General features: G+C 45.3%; 1 protein-coding gene across 1 annotated transcript in view; it reads right to left on the bottom strand.

The window, feature by feature from the left end:
* Window positions 1-5985: 5985 nt before the first annotated feature.
* Window positions 5986-23592, bottom strand: part of LOC138748077 (SPARC-related modular calcium-binding protein 1-like) — a 66197-nt gene continuing 48590 nt past the window's right edge. The window contains exon 12 of the mRNA XM_069907770.1: window positions 5986-7780. Coding sequence (XP_069763871.1) covers window positions 7767-7780 — 14 coding nt within the window. The 3' untranslated portion in view covers window positions 5986-7766. The remainder of the gene's footprint in view (window positions 7781-23592) is intronic.

Below are 23592 nucleotides of genomic sequence, written 5' to 3'. Positions count from 1 at the left end.
ATGAACTGATCCATTTTCCCCACTCAGCCCCACTGCCCGGCCTTCTAACCTTTGATGGCCTGGCTAAACAAGCGCTTACCAATTGCTGCCTTATATATCATGTGGCCTCCATAACCACAGATTTACCACTCTCTGGCTATGGAACACATCTCTATTCTAAGCAGAGACCCTTCAATCCTGAAGTTGTGCCCTCTGGTCCTGGACTCTCCCACCATGGGGAACAATCTGTCCGCTCCTTTCAACATTCAAAATGTTTCAATGAGATCCCCCACCCCCCCATTCTCCTGAATTTCCAACAAATACAAACCAAGAGTCATCAAACACTCCTCGTATGATAACCCTCTCATTCCTGGAATCACCCTTGTGAATCTGCTCTGAACCCTCTCCAACTTCAGCACATCCTTTCCTAAATGAGGAATTTTTCCAATACTTACCAGTGCTTTATAAAGCCTCAACGTCACACCTCTGCTCCACTTGAAATGAACGCCAGCATTGCATTTACATTCTTTACCACCACCTCAACCTGCAAGTTGACCTTCAGGCTATCCTGCACGAGGACTCCCAGATCCCTTTGCAACTGGGTATAGCCGATTCAAATTGTTATTATGAGGAATTGTTTGAATTCCATGCTCAAGATTCCCAGAAAGGACATAGGACCAGTTAATTTCCTTTTAGTTAAGGGAAAATGTAGGTGGGATTCTTCTAATTATAGTAACGGCTTTACAGCAAGGAAGCAGGTCCATACTAACAGGTGGTCGACCTAAGCTTGTCCCATTCATTCCATATCCCCCTAACCGTGGATTTGTGAAGTTTGTCGAAAACTACTGCAGGATTTTTTTGAGGACATGCCTGATGATAATAGATAAGGGGGGAGCAGAGGATGTGATAGATTTGAATTTTCAGCGGGCCTTTGCTAAGGTTTAAATTGGTGGTGATACGCTGGCATTAGAATGAAGCCTGGTTAGCAGACAGGGATCGGAACAGATCAAAGTCTTGCTGTGGAAAGTGGTGACTGATGGGGAAACCTCGAGGATTAGTGATGGGGCCCCAGCTTTCACGGTGAATAATAACGACACCAAATGTAAGTTGCTTTTTTAAAAGCGTGCCAATAATCCGAAAGTATTTGGGATTGTACGTGGGAAGATGCAAGGAGTCTTCAACGAGTTGGACAAGAAGAGCAGGGGGCATTGTGTGGATAAATGCAAAGCTGTCTGCTTTGATAGGAGGAAGACTGAAAGGCAGAGCTGCTGAGAACCAGCATGCCTTCCTGCTCATTGTCCGCATCCACCGCCTATTCTTTTTGCCCATTTTCCCCTTACCCATTTTATTCTCCCCAAATTCCCATTTACTCCCCTCCATGACTCATCTACACACTGGCGACAACTTACAGTTGCCACGTAGCCTTACTACCAAGCTGCAAGTCTTTGGAATGTGGGAAGAATCGAGAGCACCCATGTTTGTCAGTGAGAACGTACAAATTCCACTCCGATGCTCAGGATTGAATGCTGATGCTGGGAAATGTTGACATGATAAGAGATCCTTGTAGACCAGTCCCCGAAACCACATACACAAGGGCAGTTAAGAAGAGAGATGGGACCTTAACTTTCGTGGCAAAAGATTTTGGGCAGAGGAGGAATGGTGTCTTAATAACGTTGTACAAGGCGTTGATGAGATCGCGTGGAATATTGTGTGCCATTTTTGTTTCCTTGTCCAAGGAAGTGATATGCTAGAACTAGGGGGCATAGCCTCAAGATTCAGGGGAGTAGATTTAGGATGGAGATGAGGAGGAACTGCTTTTCCCAGCGGGGGGGTGAATCTGTGGAATTCTCTGCCCTCGGAAGCAGTGGAGGCGGCCTCAGCAAATATACTTAAGACAAGGTTGGATAGATATTTTTTTACATAGGCAGGTAGGTGGAGACGAGCTGATCATCAAATCAGTCACGATCTCATTGAATATTTTGGGCCGAATGAGTCGATTATCACAATTCCGAAGTCGACTCTCCTCAGGAGTGAATTTCTGTGAATTTCTCTGAAGGTGTCGTTGACATTAAAGCCAGAACAGAAAGCTAATATTTAAATATTCTCACCCGCGAACAGCTCACCCCATTGCATTGGTATACAACATGTGTTGATCCTAAGATCATGACTGAGGCTGTGGAGGAGATGAAGGGCACATGGTTAGCCTAATGGTTAGAGCAATGCTGTTACGCGTGCAGCGATCCGGATTAGAATCCAACGCTGTCCTTGAGGAGTTTGCACGTTCTCCCCCTCGTGGGTTTCCTCCGAGGGCTCTGGTTTCTTCCCACTCTTCAAAAGGTACCAGGTTAATTGGGTGTAATTGGGGCAGCACGGGTTCATGGGCCGAAAGGGCCTGTTATCGTGTGGTATGTCTTAAATTTAAATGATTTCCTTTGTACCAAGACCACACAACGCATTGAACAGATTTCAGAATAGAACAGTGAAGGCAATAAACCTGGAATAATTTTAAGAAACAGTCTGATGCTGTGAGGTGTGAAGATCATAAGGTTTATTTTTTGGATTTATCAGGTTAGGATGGGACAAAGGTCTCTGGTCACTTTGACAGAGTGTATAGATGTGCTTTTGGAGATAAATTGGGAAAGGTTTGTTAGAACGGGGCACACACAAACACTTTAAAACACAGAGTTTTTGCAAGATGCTCAGTCTCATAATGGACTGTCATTTGCAAAAGGCAACAAATGTAACAACAGGCAGTGGCAGCTCTGTCTGGAAAACAGAATTTACTGTCTGGAAGGTGGTGTGATCTTTGCAGGTAGAGAGGAGAAAAAAACCCAGGGTTGGCTCTCAGAGTCGGAGGGAGTGAGAAAGAGAGAGAGAGGAGAGAGACACTGACTTCAGTTTCAGGGTGTTACAGCTAGCAGATAGTAGCTGGGATTGGGACAGGACAAGCTGGCAAGCTTTTGGAAGACGGCCTGGTCAAACCCCTTGTGGTTCATGCAGGAGGAGAGGACTGGGTGTCTAGCATTTCTCTTGGAATAGGAGAAACAGAAAGGAACTCTGTGGTGACCTGAAAGAAAGAGGTTATCATCGGGAGAACCCTGAAGGGGGTAAGATTCATCAGCAAGACACTGGAGTGGCCGATTAAAAAGGAATCAGTTGTGGATGTCCTGGAAAAAGGAAAACTCTCTCTGAAAGCCAACAAGAACCCTCCTGAGTGGTAACTATCTACCTGTGAAGCACCAAAGCCTGGTGAACATTATTAATGCTAAATTCTGTGCATAGTATAAGAATTGCCTGCAACCAGTGAGATTGGACTGTAAACCAAAGAACTTTTTTGAACTTGCACACACATTACACACACGTGCACTTAGAATTAGAAGGGGGTTAAGTAGGTTAAGTGAGTCAATAGAGATAAATTAAATTTTGATTCTATTTTCATGTTCAAAGATAATTAAAAGCAACTTTTGTTTAAGTGACCATTTGTCGTGGTGAATATCTATTGCTGCTGGGTTTTGGGAACCTCTGGACGCGTAACACATCTATCTTCTGAGCATGTACTGTGACCCTTGTTCAGAAAGGGTCAACATTCAGAAAATGTTAATAAGCATCGGCAGCCATAAAACTTTAACATTGCCAATGGCCGAGTGCACGATTTATGGGTGCCTTTTTTTTTGTCTTGTGTTTACCGCCATTTCAGTAAACCTCTTGGTCATGTGATCCCAAGCCAAAGCATATACATCGACTCAATTTGAGTTCTTAATTCTGTTGAGAGGTTTTCCCAAGACCTGCGATGAGAGTGAAACAAAGTAGGTATTATTTTTGTACCCATTATTGAACAGAAGTCAGCAAATAAGAATGCTGCTCACTTCAGATACCCCACGGGTAAAATGTATCGACATCTTTTCTTTGGCTTGGCTTCGCGGACGAAGATTTATGGAGGGGGTAAAAGTCCACGTCAGCTGCAGGCTCGTTTGTGGCTGACAAGTCCGATGCGGGACAGGCAGACACGGTTGCAGCGGTTGCAGGGGAAAATTGGTTGGTTGAGGTTGGGTGTTGGGTTTTTCCTCCTTTGCCTTTTGTCAGTGAGGTGGGCTCTGCGGTCTTCTTCAAAGGAGGTTGCTGCCCGCCGAACTGTGAGGCGCCAAGATGCACGGTTTGAGGCGATATCAGCCCACTGGCGGTGGTCAATGTGGCAGGCACCAAGAGATTTCTTTAGGCAGTCCTTGTACCTTTTCTTTGGTGCACCTCTGTCACGGTGGCCAGTGGAGAGCTCGCCATATAACACGATCTTGGGAAGGCGATGGTCCTCCATTCTGGAGACGTGACCCATCCAGCGCAGCTGGATCTTCAGCAGCGTGGACTCGATGCTGTCGACCTCTGCCATCTCAAGTACTTCGACGTTAGGGATGAAAGCGCTCCAATGGATGTTGAGGATGGAGCGGAGACAACGCTGGTGGAAGCGTTCTAGGAGCCGTAGGTGATGCCGGTAGAGGACCCATGATTTGGAGCCGAACAGGAGTGTGGGTATGACAACAGCTCTGTATACGCTTATCTTTGTGAGGTTTTTCAGTTGGTTGTTTTTCCAGACTCTTTTGTGTAGTCTTCCAAAGGCGCTATTTGCCTTGGCGAGTCTGTTGTCTATCTCATTGTCGATCCTTGCATCTGATGAAATGGTGCAGCCGAGATAGGTAAACTGGTTGACCGTTTTGAGTTTTGTGTGCCCGATGGAGATGTGGGGGGGGGCTGGTAGTCATGGTGGGGAGCTGGCTGATGGAGGACCTCAGTTTTCTTCAGGCTGACTTCCAGGCCAAACATTTTGGCAGTTTCCGCAAAGCAGGACGTCAAGCGCTGAAGAGCTGGCTCTGAATGGGCAACTAAAGCGGCATCGTCTGCAAAGAGTAGTTCACGGACAAGTTTCTCTTGTGTCTTGGTGTGAGCTTGCAGGCGCCTCAGAATGAAGAGACTGCCATCCGTGCGGTACCGGATGTAAACAGCGTCTTCATTGTTGGGGTCTTTCATGGCTTGGTTCAGACATCTATTGCACAATTAAAGTGCAAGGATCTGGATATTGAGTACAGAAAGTCAAAAGTACAAACCACAGCCTAGAAATTGCTCCACATCACTTATCAATAATTTTTTTAAAAATTAGACATTCAGCACGGTAGCAGGCCAATTCGGCCCAACAGGTCTGTGCCGCCCAACATACACCCCATTAACGTACACCCCTGGTACAATTTTGAAGGGTGGGAGGAAACCAGAGCCCCCAGAGAAAACCCACACAGACACGGGGGAAACTCCTCTACCGACAGCGCAGGATGCGAACCCAGGTCCGGTCCTGATCGCTGGCGCTGTAAAGGCTTTGCGCTAACTGCTATGCCCACTGTGCTGCCCCACAATATCCAGAATCAGAATTTCTTGTCGTGAACAAGTCCTGAAATTTGACGAGAATATTGCAAGAGAGAAGTAAAATCGCCAGGTTGACAAAATCCCTCTCTCTTCAATTTTTTTCAATTTTGTAAAAAAAAAAGTCTTTAGAAAACCAATCAACCCTCAGGTTTCTCGATCCAACACAATTTACTCCGAATCAAATGTGGAGGTTTGATGGTTGGGGATACTTCACGCAGGTACACGCAACCCACCCTCTCTGTACCTGTCAGCGTCTGCCTACAGCTGCCCGAAAGCTTTGCGCTGTCCTGTAACACTAGAAGATTTTTAAAAAATCAATGGGAAAGAAAGAGAGAAAAAGAAAATGTCTTCCAGCATATCCAGTGAAAACCTTGCTTAGTGTTCAAAAAAAAATCACAGGCCAATCCTCAAATAATAAATCACACTTGAAATGTGAGGCCAATTAAGCACACAAGACAGCTTCTTGCAGTGCCTTATTTGGATCAAATTACATCTTAAATTTGTGACTGCTCTTAATCCCTCTTCTGTTCCGGCTCTCTTGTGTCGCGGTTAATCTGCAGATGATGAGGAGGAAGGAAACTGCAAGTAACAGCAGAGGGCTTCAACGTTGATTCGTGTTTATTGTTTCATGTTTCATGCTGTAATTATTAAATATAAACATTCATTTGACAAACCATTTTTTATTTTACACATTACACAGTGGTGACTTGGAAATCCATCCAGGTTAGATCAGTGAGAACAACTCTTCTGTGTGTAATGACAGCTATTGCAAGTTGGGGCCGTACATATTGGAGCTTAGAAGAATGAGATATTTCAGATTTGAAATATTTCAGATTTGGAGAGAGGGCCAGTGCAGAGAAAATGTTTGTTGCGGTGGGAAAGATCGTAGAGTTGTAGATCAAGGTGAGAAATTACTGTTCACCTCATTATAGGCAGGATGTGGAAGCCGTGGAGAGGATGCAGAAGAGATTCACCAGGGTGTTGCCCGGATTAGAAAATGTCTTATGACGCGGGTTTAGCAGAGCTCTTTGGAGCGCAGAAGGATGAGAGGAGACTTAATTGAGATATGCAAGATTCTGAAAGGCACAGATGGGGGAGGCACCTTTTTCCCAGGGCGGGTGTACCGAACGCCAGAGAACATCCGTACAAGGAGAAGGGAGGAACGTTTAGGGGAGACATTTTTACACAGAGAGTTGTGGGTGCCTGGAATGCCTTGCCGGGGGTGGTGGTGGAGGCTGGAACATTAGAGACTCTTAGACAACCACATGGATGAAAGAAAAATAGAGGGTTACAAGGGTTTACTGTTTTTTTTTGGCAGGAATATATAGATCAGCACAGTGGTTCTCAACCTTTTTCTTTCCACTCACATACCACTTTAAGTAATCCCTTTGCCATCAGTGCTCTGCAATTAGTAAGGGATTGTTTAAGATGAGGGAAGGTTGAGAATCGCTGCTTTCGACCCAATTGTTACTGAAATATTTTTGCTTGAGAAAAATTGTCATTGTCCTTTGGAGTTTTGAAACCATGCACATACCGAGTCAATTAGGAACGATTAAAATAGTAGTTTTCAAACTTTTTCTTTCCACCCACATATCACCTTAAGCAATCCCTTACTAATTACAGAGCATCTATGGCATAGGGAATATTTAAAGTGGTATGTAAGTGGAAAGAAAACGGTTGAGAAGCACTGGGTCAGCACAACGTCAAGGGCCAAGGGCCTACATGGGCCAATGGGCCTACATTGTGCTGTAATGTTCTATGTTTTATGGATTTCTTCCAGAGGGCTGTGAATTTTGCCAACTCTGTACCCCAGAGAATTGTGAATGCTATCATTCTATCTGAGGCCGAGATTGGAGTCCACCTAGCCTGGGAGCAAGAAAATGAACACTGGAATCCCGGTTAAGCTAGAAACCAGGGAACGTGCTGTGCAATTTTTAATTTTGTGGACCAATACCTTTTCATATTGACAAGTCACCACAGTATACAAGGTGTTGCTATGATTCAGCCTTAGATTCAAAGTTCTTTCTGCTTCTTTTTGAATTTTGTCTATAAGTCAAAAGAAAAAGAAATTGCTGACAAAGTACTAAAAGCTTTAGCAGAAAAACGATAACACATACATTGTATGTTGAACTACATGCAGTTTTCCCTCTAAACTATCTTAGCAGCATTGCCTCAAGTATACCAGTATCTTACAATTCAACAACCAACCAGGCTAGGATACATGTCTCCGGCTGTTTTACAATCTATAAACTCTTTGTACAATCATTCTACAATTCACAGTGCAAATATCTGCCAAGGGAAAGTGTGATTTAAGTGCTCAAATCCAGCTGCTCTGTCGGAGGACGTTCGCTGAACTCCTGCCTGCTGAAGCTTCTTTGTTCTCATGGCTTGTTGGCTGGGGGGGGGGGAAAAAGCAGAAGAGGAAATTGGAGAGAATTCATTTTATTTGACCATCATCAACCCCTCCCACCCCCAATCCCCATCTCTTCCTTGAAGTCATACTCTCTGACTGAAACTGTGAGTTCATATTTACTCAGGGCTTTCGCAACAGATGAGCAGAAATGCTGTCAAAACGCACGAATGCTGGAGAAACTCAGCAGGTCAAACAGTGCCTTTAGGTAGCAAAGGTGAAGGTACATCAACCACGCTTCGGGCCTGGGCTGGTCTCTGTCTAATCCACTCCCATTTTCTCCCAATGTAGAACATCGTCAAGTTTATGGTCACCTGATTGCACAAGTACCACCTGACCAAACAGTGTTCTCCAATCCTCAGTGCAAAATGCAACCAGACATAACACACAAACAATATAGATCCAGGACAATTATTTAATTGATACAAATAAATATTGTTTCATGAATATGAGAAATTCAGATGGTGAGAGCGAGCCGTTCCTTTGGTCGTTCAACATTCTCACTTCTCATGGGAAGAAGCTGCTCCTCAGCCTGGTGGTGCTGGCTCCGACGCTCCTGAATCTCTTCCCTGGGTGCAGGCGGGAAGGAGTCCTCAGTGATTCTGCGCTCCTTCTTCAGGCCACGGTCGCGCCGATAGGGAGGGGTGGGAGACTCCAGCGATCCTCCCTGCCGCTCTTATGGTCCTGTGGATTGACCTCCGATCCATTTCTCTGCAGCAACTGTACCCACACTGTGACGCAGCCAGCCAAGGCCTGTAGAAGGTTGGTGGAACGGCAGCCGGTAGGTAGCCTTGCCCGCTTCAGACTTCTCAGGAGGTTCAGTCACTAATGCACCTTCCCGACAAGGAATGAGCCAAGCCTTTTCATTTGCATGATCCCAGTCATATTTATTTCTGAGAATGGAGCACTGATGGCAAAGGCAGGGTTTCATTGCCATCCTAATTTGCCCTCGAGAAGGTGTCACTGAGCAATCGGTTTGACCCACCACTGGGTAGAGGATCTCGTGTGATTACATCAGGTACGGAGGCTTGTTTCAACATGTGATACTGGCAGGAGTTCTGAGTTACGGTAATGCATGGACTTCAAAGAGAACTTGTAAGGGGTTAGGTTGATGCTCCTTTGTCCTTCTAACCAACAGATAACAGCAGCTTTTGGAGATGCTGCCATTGAAACTCTTGCCGTGTGTTTTGTAGGCAACACGAGGACGCCAGGCAGAGGAGTGAGTAATTAGCTTGGTGGATTAGATGGCAATAAATCTAGTGGGTTTGTCTGAATGATGTCAAGTTTCTTTCATTTGTGTGGAAGCTGCACTTGGCTAGAGGGCTCTGCATTGCGTGTTTATCCTGTGCTTTGTGGCCTGGAGCGGTTTTAAGGGATGCAATCAAAACACGGAGAGGCTGGAAGAACTCGGTCGGTCTCGCAGCGCCCATAGGGAGGTAAAGAGATATCACCGATGTTTCGGGCCTGAATCCTTCCTCAAATGAGCCAGATGTCTGTGTTAAAGGCTGAGGGGGGGGGGGGGGGTGGGGAAAGGGGGAAGATTGAGAGGGGTACAGACCAACAGATAATTGAATGTAAGACGAAAGGAGAGAGGAACGCTGAGAATATCTTTACCTCCTATGGAAGCTGCGAGTTCCTCCAGCATCTCTATGCTCTGACTACAATCACTGTGTCGGCAGACTTCCACATTTCATTTAAAGGGGATGTAAGCCACTCACCGGAATATTCACTGCCTGTCACCTGCACACCATATTTTTACTGATTCTCATTGATTATGAGCCCAACACCTTGATATGGCGATGAGCGATCAGGTGAATGTCAAGAGTTGGGGTGGGGGGAGGGGACAGTGGTTAAATTTTCTCTCATTGGGGATAGTCATCCTGGTGGATTGGTGGAGGCTGCATTTAATCTGTCAGATAATGACTGGATGTCTATAAGTTCTTTGCATGCACTGAGATCTTATCAGAAGAGTTGGGAATAGAATTCAATCCTTTGTAAGCATCATCCTGCTCCTGACTTCATGGAAAAGAAAGGCCCCTGGTAAAAATGTTTAACCCAAGGACAATATTAACCTCTACACCAATAGATTAAATTGTTTCCCATTCACTGGCAGATAAAAACAACACTATTCACTTCATTTTATAGAATTCCCTTCCAGAATCCCTGAGGAGCAAAATCTATTTTGATTATGTAAAATCTCAATGAATCAAGCATCAATTCCATGAATATTTGCTGCAAATAATTCTCATGGATCAAAGTCTTTTGCATTCACATTCAATACACAAAAACAATATCTTTAAAAGGCACTTTCCCTGTTGTGTGTCTACTCAATTTCAAAAGCTTCCTCAAGATCGACGTCTTTGAAAATGCATTTAGCCTCCCACTAGAATCTCTCCTGGGTGGCCAACTCTGCCCCATGTGAAGCTCTCTGAGTGCTTGCCTAAGTGAGGTGCTGGGGGGGGGGGGGGGGGGGGGCTAAAAGTTGTAGAACGCGGCTTTAATGATTTTAAAACTTGCACCAGACTAAATACAGTGAGGTCATTGTCAAGCTTCCCTGAAGACACCACCACATTTGAGAAATGTAATAATTTGTGTGCAATAAATATATTTTGGTTCAGTATTTCCTGTTTTTATTTTGGCTGACTAACTGAATGAACGATTGAATGGTCTGTGGTGCACATTGGCAATTTGAAATACTGGTTTATGGAATTCGTGACTGAAGCCTAACATTTCTTCACAAACTTATTGTAACTTTATTAGGATTTCACTGCATTAACGTTTGTTGCAAAGCGGTTTTGAACCGTGTAAAAATACTTAAGTGGACTAGGGGCTCCTTTGGATATGAGAGGATGCCATTTGCTGAACTTCAGCATAGAATTGACTTGCGCACAGAAAGGTGAGAGAGAGAATAAAGTTTTTCAGTTGGCTTAGATTACAAATGTGGAGCATGGAATCTTGCACTAGATCCACATCAACGTCATTGATAAGATTTGAGCACTTTGGGGCATCTGCAAAATGTTTTTGTGTCCTCAAGAGGTCTGAAACTCTTTAGCTTTGGATTTCTCACAAGGATGATGTGACGCTTGGCTTACCCAATACAAGGCTGAGGTACTGATGCGTACACATTTTGTTAGTGGTAATGAGACCAACTTAAGGGTGTACACCCCACTGTTATTACAAATTACTTAATTCTGACTCAATGGCACTGAAAATTTATTTAATAACTATTTCATTCCAACTGCTTAGATCGGTGTTGATGTTAATCCCACTGAACAGAAATGTTGAAATTGTCTTCAGTGAAACAGACTGCCGCAGATGAAATCATTACTAAGGAGTTACTCCTTCCGCAAGGTACCTCTGGGGACAAATCAAGGGGCAGAATTAGGCCCACTGGCCCATCGAGAATGCTCCCCCATTCTAATCATGAGCTCCCATTCCTTCTCGCTTAACCCTTGATGCCCTGACTAATCAAATACCTGTCAATCTCTGCCTTAAATACACCCAGTGACCTCGCTTCCACTGTGGTAACAAGCTCTGCAGAATTGTGACCCTCTGACTAAATGTCTTTTTCCCGTGTCTCTGTTTTAAAATTGACGCCCTTTCATTCTGAAGCGGAGCCCTCCTGTCCTAGAATCCCCTACCATGAGGAAACATTCCTGCCAACATCTACCCGGACCAGGCCTTTCACGTAACGGTTAGTGCAACACCTTTAAAGCGGCAGCGATCGGGACCTGGGTTCGAATCCCGCCCTGCCTGTAAGGAGTTTGCACGCTCTCCCGTGACTGTGTGGGTTTTCCCCCGGTGGCTCCGGTTTCCAAAACATACCAGGGGTGTGGGTTAATTGGATGTAAATTGGGCAGCGCGGACATGTGGGCCAAAATGGTCTCTTACCGTGCTGTCTGTCTAAATTTGAAATTTGAATTTAAAAAAATTAAAAAGACTTGATTTGCTTCTGTGCTGCAGGTTGCAGCAGGAGCCCAGACAATGAGACAAAATTGATGCCTGTGGTTCTGTAATAAAGGTCACTGCCACTATTGGATTCTTGGTGATTCATTCCTTAACCCATCTTCCCAAAAGGCCAAGTTGGAGTTATGCAGTGCTTTCATTTATGGAAGAATGTCCCATGGACTTTTCAGGAAGATTCCACTGATATCTCCTAGCAATTATGGGAGGGAGAGTCAGGGGTTGGCTAATTGAAAGTATTGGTGAGGCTTTCTAAAAGGAGGAGGGCAATAAGAACAAGATTGCCCCTGAGTGTGTGGAAATGTGTGTCAAGACCTAATGAGCCAAAAATAAAATGACAGGCAATGAGAAAGGGGTAATCAAAAGGATTTTAAGTAGGGCCTGAGCGAAGGGGAGTGAGTGGGAGTCTTCAGTGAGTTAATCCCACAAAGATGGAATCCAAATGGCTGGAGGCATGACTGCATGCTGAGGGTGATAAGCTATAGTGGGGCTGAAGAAAATTCCAACATTGAGAATATTAGGAGAGATGTTTCAGCACGTCCTTCTCCTACACCATCACGCCATGCCATGAGAGGAGGCCAGCGATCCATGTGGGTCAGAGCTCCTCGGGCCTGCTTTCTCATTTGAGGTGCTCATGGCTTATCCACGTTGGTCTTTGACTACTCTTCCAGATGATTTTATTGTCGTGTATTAAAACAGAAGGGGGTACGGTTGGTGAAGCGGTCAGCGCAACGCCTTTACAGCACCAGCGATTGGCTCCTGGGCCCGAATCCCGCATAAGGAGTTGGTCGTTCTCTCCGTGTCTGCCGGGGGGAGGGGGGCTCCGGTTTCCTCTCACCTTATGGGGGGGGTTGTAGGCTATCAGCAAAAATTGCCCAGTGCCCCTTACAGCCGGAGAAAGAGGGAGGGGGAGATCCTAGTGATTTTCTCAGCGGTTTTAACCACCCTCCATACTGACCTCCAATTTAATGCTTTGTAGCTACCACATGATGCAGTCAGCCAGGACACTCTCTATTTAAGGTGGGGATAAATTTTAAAAAATAAAAAAATGATCCTCTATTTGAAGGTTATGGATGGTGCTGCCATAGGTAGCGTAACGGCAGCAATGCTGCTGGTGCAGGCCCACAGGGAGCGAAGACTCAGCACCTCCCCGTGGGGTCCAACCACTCAGTCCGAATGCTTCAGCTCTGTACAGGCCATAAATGGCCCATTAAAGGAGCCTAAGGTGGCTTATTTTAAAACATTGTGACCATGAGGGGAAGCAGTGGACTGGTGCAGGGCACCAGAAAACAGGGAGCCTGCCCCCCCCACCCCCGCTCCCCATTTGAGAAGGAGAAGCAGAGGAGACAAGCCACATGACTTGGCGGCAGACGAGTGAGGGGCCCTGTGGCTGAAGAACGGGCTGTTGGTGACCGTCTCGCCTGGCTGAACGGAGTACCAGATATCGGAATTGGAAAGCGAGAGTGGGATGAGCGCACTGACGGCCTCCAGATCGTGCTAAATGTTTGCACCTGGAGTTCGGGAGGCTGGTGCTTTGGACTGAAGGCTGTGTGGCTGCAGAGACTATGGGAGCAGAAGAGGTGTATCCATGGATACTCAATGACTCTGGGGGGTGGGGGAGTTCTCTTTTGCTTCTCTTTCTCTTTGACTGCCTTTCAGCAATTTTGTGTAATATTACATCTGTTTTATTACATGACAATAAAAGAATCTTTAAAGAAAAATCTTGAAATACCCAAATTTCAGAAGTGAGAGCGTCACCTCACAGAGCTAAGTTTCTGCTAAAGAATCACTGTTAGATTCCTGGCTGATTTTAACATCATGGATCCAAGTCAACAATTTCAATGGTCCAGGATATAGCACAGTTGTTCTCAACCTTTTTCTTTCCACTCACATCCCACTTTAAGTAATCCCTAGGCCATCGGTGCTCTGTGATCAGTAAGGGATGGCTTAAGGTGGGATGTGGGTGGGAAGGAAAGGTTGAGAACCACTGCTCTAGACCCAATTGTTACCGAAATATTTTTGTTTGAGAAAAATTGTCATTGGCCTTTGGAGTTCTGAAACTGCGCACAAAACGAGTCAATGAAGTACAATTAAAACTGTGGTTTTCAAATTTTTTTCTTTCCGCTCACATCCCACCTTAAGCAATCCCTTACTAATCACAGAGCACCTTTGGCTTAGGGATTACTTAAGGTGGGATGTAAGTGGAAAGAAAAAGGTTGAGAACCACTGATATAGAAGGACAATACTGGAGGCTTTGAAATGAGAATATAGCCAAACTCAGCTAATATGCGATTCTACATCCAGCTCAATAGGGTAATGTTGGTCATGCACGCTTTTAACTGAGACCCTGGTTTCTGCACACCATGCCTGTTACGGCCCAGTTCCTTCGCCCATTTTAAACTTAATTGGGTTCACTGGAAATATTATTATAAAAGTGAATTAAAAGCAACTTGGGATAGTCATAGGAAAAACCGTTGGTGTTTTGTTGCACTCAAGTAGATCGGAAAGATCCCCTGTTTGAGGTAGTGGTAAAGGACTGGAGAAGGGGCAGGGGACTGAGACAAATGAAACAGATTTAGTACAGGGACTCTGGACTGCATTGTACCGTTATGTCCCAACTGATAAATGCAAATTAAAAAACATTCAATAAATTTTTTTTAAAGAATACAGGAAGAAATTTTGTGGAGATCGTTGTCCAAGGGAAAGGTCGAGTTAAAACACATCATCTTCACAGGAGAATCCAGAAAGAAGCAGTATATTACCTACAGGTGCTCGGATGCTCTGTCAGCAGCGATGGATTTACAAGCTGCCTGAAGGCCCATCTCCTCCTCCATTCCTCAAATACCACTTGGGCTGTAAAGCTCTTTATTCTCAGGGGCACCCTGGATAGCCTCAGCACAAAGTGTGATTAATCACAGCCGTGAAATTAAAAGCAATAATTCACTGCAAGAAATTAGCGCTCAATGTTTGTTCGGTCCGAGAGAGAGACGATCAAGGAAATGTTTGGAGGAGCCCCCCCACCCCCCTCAGCTGGCTCTGCGCTTACTTCAGGCAACCTGAATGATGTGTATTCTTTGGGTTATAACTGTTCCTGGTTATTTCTTAACCCTTGCAGACCCATGGTGGTTTATCCATTGAGTTCGTTTTTTAAACCAACTGAAGCATTGGCCATCCACACCAATCTTCATAGCTCCAGTCCACCAGCTCCTCAAATTATTGTGCATGTTTATATCCTTGTGGTTCTAACCATGAAACCACCTACAGGACCAGCCATTGAACTCTCCCACCCTGGTCTCGGACCTATCTCTCCAACCTCACATATCAACGTGCTGTCACCTATGCAGTCCCCATTCCCCGAGGATTTTTTTGATGCCTACTGAGAGGGTATAAAAAGGCAGCCAGTCAGTAACTAAGGATGGAGTGAATTGCAAATTGGATCCAAAGTCACTAGGAAAAGTTGAAAACTTGGGAAAAAAGAACACTCAGGGCGGCACAATTAGTGTAGCGGTTAGCACAACGCCTTTACAGCGCCAACAATCGGGGACCAGGATTCGAATCCCGCGCTGACTGTAAGGAGTTTGTATGTTCTCCTCGTGCCTGTGTCGGTTTTTCCCAGGGGGCGCTCCGGTTTCCTCCCACCATTCAAAAAACGCACCGGGGGTGTAGGTTAATGGGGTGTAAATTGGGTGGCATGGACTTGGGGTCAGAAATGGCCTGTTACCACGCTGTAATGTCTAAATTTTTTTTTAATTTGAAAGCCACCAAGAAATGTAAACCCTGACAAGCTGTTGCATCTTAAGTTAATGAGAAGCTGGAGCCAACGTTGCAGGTTTACCAAGATTAAAGGGGGAAGGGGAGGTGAAGTTAAAAAGAGGAGCGAGGACCTGGGGTTGGGCAAAGAGTTGATAGGGTCTTGCGCAGAAGGGGGAGGAGGAGATAGAGAGACGAAGACATCACTAGGCCAAGGGTGGCTGTGGGGGGGGGGGGGGGGGTATAGAGAAAAGTGAGGAGCAAAGTAGGCAAAGGAGAGATGGAAACAGTGCAAGCAGTTGGAGGTGGGGGTGATCTAAAACTCGAAAATTCAATGTTCTTGCCATTGGGTACAAGGCTGTGCAGAAAGAATATGATGTGTCATTTCTCATGTTGACCTCTCCCTGGCGATGGAGAAAACAAAGAACAGATAGACCAGCCGGAGTGGGAGCGGCAAGGGGAAGTAAAATGGTTGGCAACTGGGAGTTGTAGCTTGGATTCAGTTTGGGATGTGGATAAGCATTTCGTCAAGCACCTTTTGATGAGGGAGAATTGTAAGCCTGCATGGTCTAAAAACCATCTTTGCTCCAGCAAAGCAAGGAGATTGTACTCTGCTTTACAAAAATTAATTCAAGGGATGTGGTGTCAGGGAACCTCTCCTCCCTCCTAGCCCATAAGAAAGAGTATCAGTCGGGAGTCGAATGCTGAGTGAGAATGGTGAAGGGAATTTAAACTGGCTAGCTACTGGGAGTTCTAGCTTAGACCCACAGAGCACAGGCATCCATCTCACCAACAAAGAGGAGGCCACACTGGGTCCACTGCATGCACTCGTTGGGTGGGAGCACATAAAACTCTGGTCTCACCTGCACGCTCCGTTGATGGACCTGGATGGAGGCGAAGGGGGAGATGTAGGGTCAAGCTCTGGACTTTCTATGGATACAGTGGGGGAAGAATGAGTGGGGAGGGAAGAGCCGACTAAAGGCTGGTCCCTTTGAAGAGTGGAGAAAGGTGGGGAGCGGAAGGTGTGGGTGGAGGTGGGGGGGGGGTGGCAGGAAGTATCAGAGAATGGCAGAAGTGAGTTGGGTGGAAAGCGAGGAGCAGTTGGAACTCCTTGTAGGCTCTGTGCTCCAAGAAGATAATCCCAGTTTCAGGGAATGTGGAAACCCCAACATTGTGGGCACATGGATTTTAATAGCAACCTACTGGAGGCTCTAACCTAACAACTTGGAGTGAAACCAAACACCAAGCGGCTTCAAACCTTAATACTTATTGTCAGGGTCTCGACTCTCCCATATTCGTGTCCAACTCTAGAGGCAAAACATGACCACTTTTCATGGCCTTCATTGCTGGAGGGATGGAATTTAGGAGCAGGGAGGTTCTGCTGTAACTGTCCAAGATCCTGGTGAGGCCGCGACTGGAGAACTGTGTGCGGTTCTGGTCTCTTTACTTGAGGAAGGATGGACTGGTTTTGGGGGCAGTGCAGAGGAGGTTCACCAGGTTGACTCCAGAGATGAAAGGGTTAGCTTCAGAAGAAAGATTGAGTCGACTGGGACTGTACTCTCTGGAATTTAGAAACATAAAATGATTAAAGGCATCGATAAGAAGGAGGTAGGTAAGTGGTTTCCATTGGTGGGGGAGACCAGAACTAGGGGACTGAGCGTCGAGATTCAGGGGAGTAGGTTTAGGACGGCGACTGCTTTTCTCAGAGGGGTGGTGAATGTGTGGAATTCACCGCCCGTTGAAGCAGCGGAAGCGACCTCAGTAAATATATTTATGTCAAGGTTGGATGCACTTTTACATAGGGGGGGAATTAAGGGATATGGGGAAGGGAGGTGGAGATGAGCCGATCATCAGATCAGCTATGATCTCATTGAACGGCAGAGCAGGCCCGACTCCTGCTGCTATTTTGTAGGCCAGTAAGCCAAAGCTTGCTCCACACTAGTCCATCAAGTGACCCCGGTCCCTCACTACACGGTCACTTCATTCAGCATCTATTAGCAATGAATCAGTCACGCCATGTTATCTCCTGCGATATTAAAACAAGATCAACTTTTAGAGAATAACTCCAGCGTTTCATCAGAGAATAATACGGAATCTTTCTTTTTTTAAAAAAAAAGACCGGAAATGTTGTTAAAATTTAATCAACAACTATAAATGTTTAAAGTCATTTGGTCTCTTCCCCCCCCCCCACCCCCCCCCCACCCCCCCCCCCCCCCCAACGACAAACTCACGCTAGTTAAATACTTGACTGATTGCAGTTCAGTTTGGCTGTTCTGAGGCATTTTTGAAAAAGTTTGGCACCTCCAAACCATTCTCGCAGTGGCTGCACTTTCAACGCTGCAAACCTTTTACCTTTAACCGGGGATGTTCACTTTTTGTAGATTGAGGGCTCAAAGTAACACGGCTACGGTGATATTTTGCATCATTCCCCGATTATACTTTTCAAAAAAAAAATATATAGAAGGCTCCGCAAAGCACCTGCAAACCATTTTACTACAATCTGGGTTGAATAAATAGCTTTTCTTTTTTCCCTTCAGTTTTCAATATTTGCCAGGAACCCTTGAGATTGTTGCAGCACTAATGAACTTGCTGACTGTCTGGCGCCCATGTTTTCATGAATGTTTACACATTGCATTTGTTAAAATTCCTCTGTGTATGTGTGCGCGCACCCTTCACTGGGACTGACACGATCCTGCCTCTCCATATGTCTGCATCTATCTTTTATACATAATGTCTCTTTCTGTATGGGAGTAATTTTTTTTTAAACAGAAGAACCTGTTTGGCTGCAGCAAGTAAGAATTTTGTTGGCGTCTGTACATCTGTGTATGGCAACAAGCTCATTATCATGTCTATGTTCTCCACACATTTGCAAATCAACATGATACCATCGATATCCATTGTTGTAAATGTTTTTTTGCCCACTCTTAACCTACACGGAGAAAGGGCAGTGGACCAGTGAGGGGGTTCTGCTGTTGAAGAAACACGCAGGTGGCAGGCTGTTGGAGATTCGAAGCGAGGAATCCATGCAGGCTGCTGGCGACTGCGGTCGAGGGATTCAGACCAGGCGGCAGGCAGCTTCGGGACTGGCTGCAGGGGCAGCCTGATATCAGAACTGGGATGCGAGAGGGCGCCGAAGAGTTCCTGATCGTGTCGGAAGTTCGGATCCGGAGCTCGGGCTGCTGTGGGTAGGGACTGGACTCTGTGCGGCTGTGGGGGCTGTGGAAGAGCTGGAGGCGAATCCACGGACCCTCAGTGATACTGAGGGGGGACTCTCTTTCTCCGACTGTAAGGGGCGCTTCAGGCAATTTCTGCCAATGGCAAATCTGCTTGCTTTACGGCGGGTGAAAACAAATTTCAGGTAATATTGCGTTGTCTTTATTACACTACAATAAATTGAATCTTGAATGTGGCGATATGTGGATCAAGGCCTTTTTTGAACAAGTTTGTCTCGGAAATCTGAAGATCTTCCTCAGAAAGCTGTTCAAGACAAAGTTTATTATCATCTGACTGTGCGTCTACAATCAAATAAATTAATGTCTCTGGTCCATGTACAGACACAAAACACACAGCACGTAATCATCACATAAATATATAATTTAAAATAAATATATATAAATATTTCAGGATGATTTACTCAGCCACTGTTCATTAATCTCACAGCCTGCTATTTCCCAGCCTGGCAGTCCTGATTTTGAAGCTCCTGTACCTCCTTCATGATGGGAATGGGTCAAAGATTTTGTGTGCTGGATGGAAAGACCGGGGTTGTCGCTAGGAACCTAAGAAATAGGAGCGGGAGTCGGCCATCCGGCCTATCAAGCCCTGCCCCGCCGTTCAATGAGATCATGGCAGATCTGACGACAGGCTCATCTCCGCCCACCTGTCTTTTCCCCATATCCCTTAATTCCCCAATCATGTAAAAATCTATCCAACCTTGTCTGCACCTCCACTGCTTCAATGGGCAGCAAATTCCACAGATTCACCACCCACCGGGAAAAGCAGTTCCTCCTCATCTCCATCCTAAATCTATAACTTTGAATTTTAAGGCTACGTCCCCTAGTTCTGGTCTCCCCCACCAATTGTATCAACTTACCTACTTCTATCTTATCTATGCCTTTCATAATTATGTTTCTATAAGATCCCCTCTCATTCTTCTAAATTCCAACGAGTACAGTCCCAGATGACTCAATCTCTCTCAGGAGCCAACCCCCCTCATCTCTGGAGTCAACCTGGTGAACCTCCTCTGCACCACCTCCAAAGCCAGTCCATCCTTCTTCAATTAAGGAGATCAGAACTGCACGCAGTTCTCCAGATGTGGCCTCACCAATACCCTGTACAGTTGCAGCAAAGCCTCGTTCCTCCTAAATTCAATCCCTCTAGCAAATGAAGGCCGATGTTCCATTTGCCTTCTTGACAGCCTGCGGCACCTGCAAACCAACCTTTTGCAATTCATGCACAAGTCCTCCCAAGTCCTTCTGTACGGCAGCACACTGCCATTGCTTTCCATTTAAATAATAATCTGATCTCTCATTATTCCTTCCAAAGTGGATAACCTCACATTTGCCAACGTTGTGCTTCCATCTCAGGATCAGAACTTATTGTCATGAACAAGTCATGAAATTCGGTGTTTTTGCGGCAGCGTCACAGGGCAAACGTTCATATTATGACCATCTTACGACGTAACGATAAAAAAAGACAAGATCCTTGCCCATTCACTGAACCTATCTATATCTCTCTGCCGACTCTCCATAGCGCGCGCGCGCACAATTTGATTTTCTACTCAATTGAGTGGCATCAGCAAACTTAGATGCACTACGCTCTGTCCCCTCTTCCAGATTGTTAATATATATCGTGAATGGTTGCGGGCCCAGCATCAAGTGAAACTGATAGTTTTGGAAGAATAAAGAATTACGGAATCAAGATTGTTTAAATTGTGGCTGATTTGCAGCTTAGTTCAATCTCCAGAAATGGAATGGTCCATTCTTATTCCTGTAAATAGCACCAATAATTTTACCTGTTTTGTTTTGAATAATGCACGATTTGCATATAGACGCACAGATTTTCACAACAACTAATTTCTCTAAAACCTAGGAATAGGAGAAGGCTTCTCCGCTCCTTATGCCTTTTGTGGCAGAGTTCCAAACTTTAACCACTTCTTGTAGAATTGTTTTTTAGTTCCTGAAAGGGGCACTTCTGAGTTTACTGATTGTGATCCCTATTCCCAGATTCTCTGGCCACAGAGATAATTTTATTGTATCCTATCTCAGTGTAAGCCAACAGTGAGTTCTTCCAGCATTTCTGTGTTGAGGAAGGGCTCGGGCCCGAAATGTCGGTAATATATCTTTACCTCCTGCGGAGGCTGCGAGACCGGCCGGGTTCCTCCAGCATTTCTGTGTTCTTATTATGATCACAGTACCTGCAGATCTTTATGTTACCTTAAACGTCTTGAAAGTTCAGTGAGTCCAACCCCTCCTTTTTAACAATCTCTCCTCGCAAGGTAACTCGTTGAAATTCAGGTGTCGTCTTTGAGAGAGCATGTTGCATTCTCTCCAAGATCAGCACAGGTTTGAGGTGAAAGGGGAGAGTTTTAAGAGAGTCCTGAGGGGGTAATATTTTCACTCAGAGGCGAGCCTGTATCTGGAACGAGCTGCCAGAGGGAGCTAGAAGTCAGCACAATTTTTGGCATTCAAAAAGCATTTAAGCAGACGGGTTTAGAAGGATATGGAACAAATGCTGGGAAACGGGAATAGCCCAAATGCCTACTAGGTTAGTGTGGTCTAGCTGGGCCAAAAGGCCTGTTCCCCTGCTGGTCCACTATGATTGGCATAAATACAATGGGCACTCGTGAAATGGCAAACTTCAGTGGCACCTGGGACCAGGCAGGTGTGGGGGTAAGTGAATTTAAATTTTAAATGCTAACACTCGTGACATGGCAAACTTCAGTGGCACCTGGGACCAGGCAGGTGTGGGGGTAAGTGAATTTAAATTTTAAATGCTAACACTCGTGACATGGCAAACTTCAGTGGCACCTGGGACCAGGCAGGTGTGGGGGTAAGTGAATTTAAATTTTAAATGCTAACACTCGTGACATGGCAAACTTCAGTGGCACCTGGGACCAGGCAGGTGTGGGGGTAAGTGAATTTAAATTTTAAATTTAGACATCCAGCATGATGACAGGCCATTTCAGCCCAAGGGCCCGAGCCGCCCCATTTCACCCAATTGACCTACACCCCCGGTACATTTTGAAGGGTGGGAGAAAACAGAAGGCCCCCAGGGAAAGCCCACGCCGACACGGGGAGAACGTACAAACTCCTTACCCCGGTCGCTGGCGCTTTAACAGCGTTGCGCTAACCGCTACGTCAACCGTGCCACCCAATAGGGGTAGGACTGGTTGAATGGAAGTACTTTATAGGAGTAACAATGTCATTTGACCCACACCGGACGTGAACATTGCATCATGGGCCAAGACCACTGAACTGATCCGAGTCCTAATCCCAGCCAGGGAGAGGGATTGGGATTGGTTTTGGACATGTAGCAATGGACATAAAGCAGCATTAAGTGTTGAAATTTCTCGGTCCTTGTCTCGTAAACCACTGCCCAAATATTACACTGCAATCATTCTCCAGAATGGTTCTAATCATAAAAAGCAGTCATGGAATTGTTTCAAATGAACAATGATTGGACAATGTATCAAAATAAATATCAAAGTCTGGCAGTCTGTTTAAGGGCTGTGTTTCAATCTTAAAAATACTGCATAAATTGGTTCTAATCAAAACCACTTGAATTACTGGCATCTAACATACTGATGTATAATCTCTCGTTCCTAACACTTAATGCAAGCCACTTCATCACACTGACAAAAGGTCTTGGCTTGCTGCTGCCCAAGTCATCTTGCCGTCCTCCCACTCTGAGCTGTACAATGTGGACGGTGGGTACCTGTCCACATTCATCATGTGAAGTTCAAGAAAGAAAAGACATATTCTGCCAAGGACCAGCAGCCATCGTGTAAATGGACCATTTACTGGCTGGCTCAGTATCTTGGAAGAAAGCGCAGCCAAGACTGCTACTGTCCATCCACAGGACACTGCGTGCTCAACCGGAATGCCTTTGAAAGCTGCAGTTAGCGTCGTGCTTTAGAAAGTTTTATGCAGAGATGAATTACAGGTGTGAGAAATCATTCATGAGACCCGCAAATTCCAGAGACCGCTTGAACCAACCACACAGGAAAACAGAAAGGGTTGGAAAACGTCAGCAGGCCGTGCAGAGTCTCCGAGGAGAGAAGTTACTGCTTTGGGTAGATGATCATTTATCAGAATTGGGAAAAGTTAGGCACAAAAAGAAATCCCTCCCCTCAGGGAAGAGCAGAGCAGAGCGTTTCCTTTTCTGATGAATGACGTTAATTCTCTTCCTCTTTCCACACTGACTATTTCCAACATTTTTTTTAAATTTCTGCATTATTTGACTTTTCTAATGCAGTTTTAAAAAAAACCCTGGTATCTGGCACCTATTGGGGAGGAGGGGGTGGATTGGTAGATGCCAGATGTGTATTTTCCAGATGCTTGAGATTGTGTGATTGGCGAACTAACGGAAAGGCATGCCAACTTCAAACTTCCGTACTTTTTACATATTTATTTCTCTTAATTTTTTTTTGCTGGTTGCTTGAATTCCAGATAACAGGGGTTTTATTATACATGATTGGAAGAACGCCCAACTATGATATGAAGAACATAAATCGGAGGGGAACAAGTTTGGGAGAAAGGCTCTAATGTCCTGTACGTAAACAACATAGAGCATTATAACACAGTACAAGCCCTTCAGCCCACAATGCTGTGCTGCCCCATGTAATCCTATTCACAACCTCATTTTTCCCTTCCTCACACCCATGTGTCTTTTGAAAGTGCCTGCTGTACATGTCTCCACCACACCTGGCAATGCAATCCAGGCACCCACTACTCAGAATCAGAATTTATTGTCATAAAGAAGTCATAAATTCTGTGCTTCATGGCAGCATCATAGAGAAAATATTATGGACCATCCTACAACATCCATTAAAATAATAGAGCACGAAATGAAAGGCAGTGTCTTTG

Source organism: Narcine bancroftii, chromosome 13 (assembly GCF_036971445.1).
Source record: "Narcine bancroftii isolate sNarBan1 chromosome 13, sNarBan1.hap1, whole genome shotgun sequence".
NCBI lineage: Eukaryota > Metazoa > Chordata > Chondrichthyes > Torpediniformes > Narcinidae > Narcine > Narcine bancroftii.
This window is presented reverse-complemented; position numbering and strand designations above follow the sequence as displayed.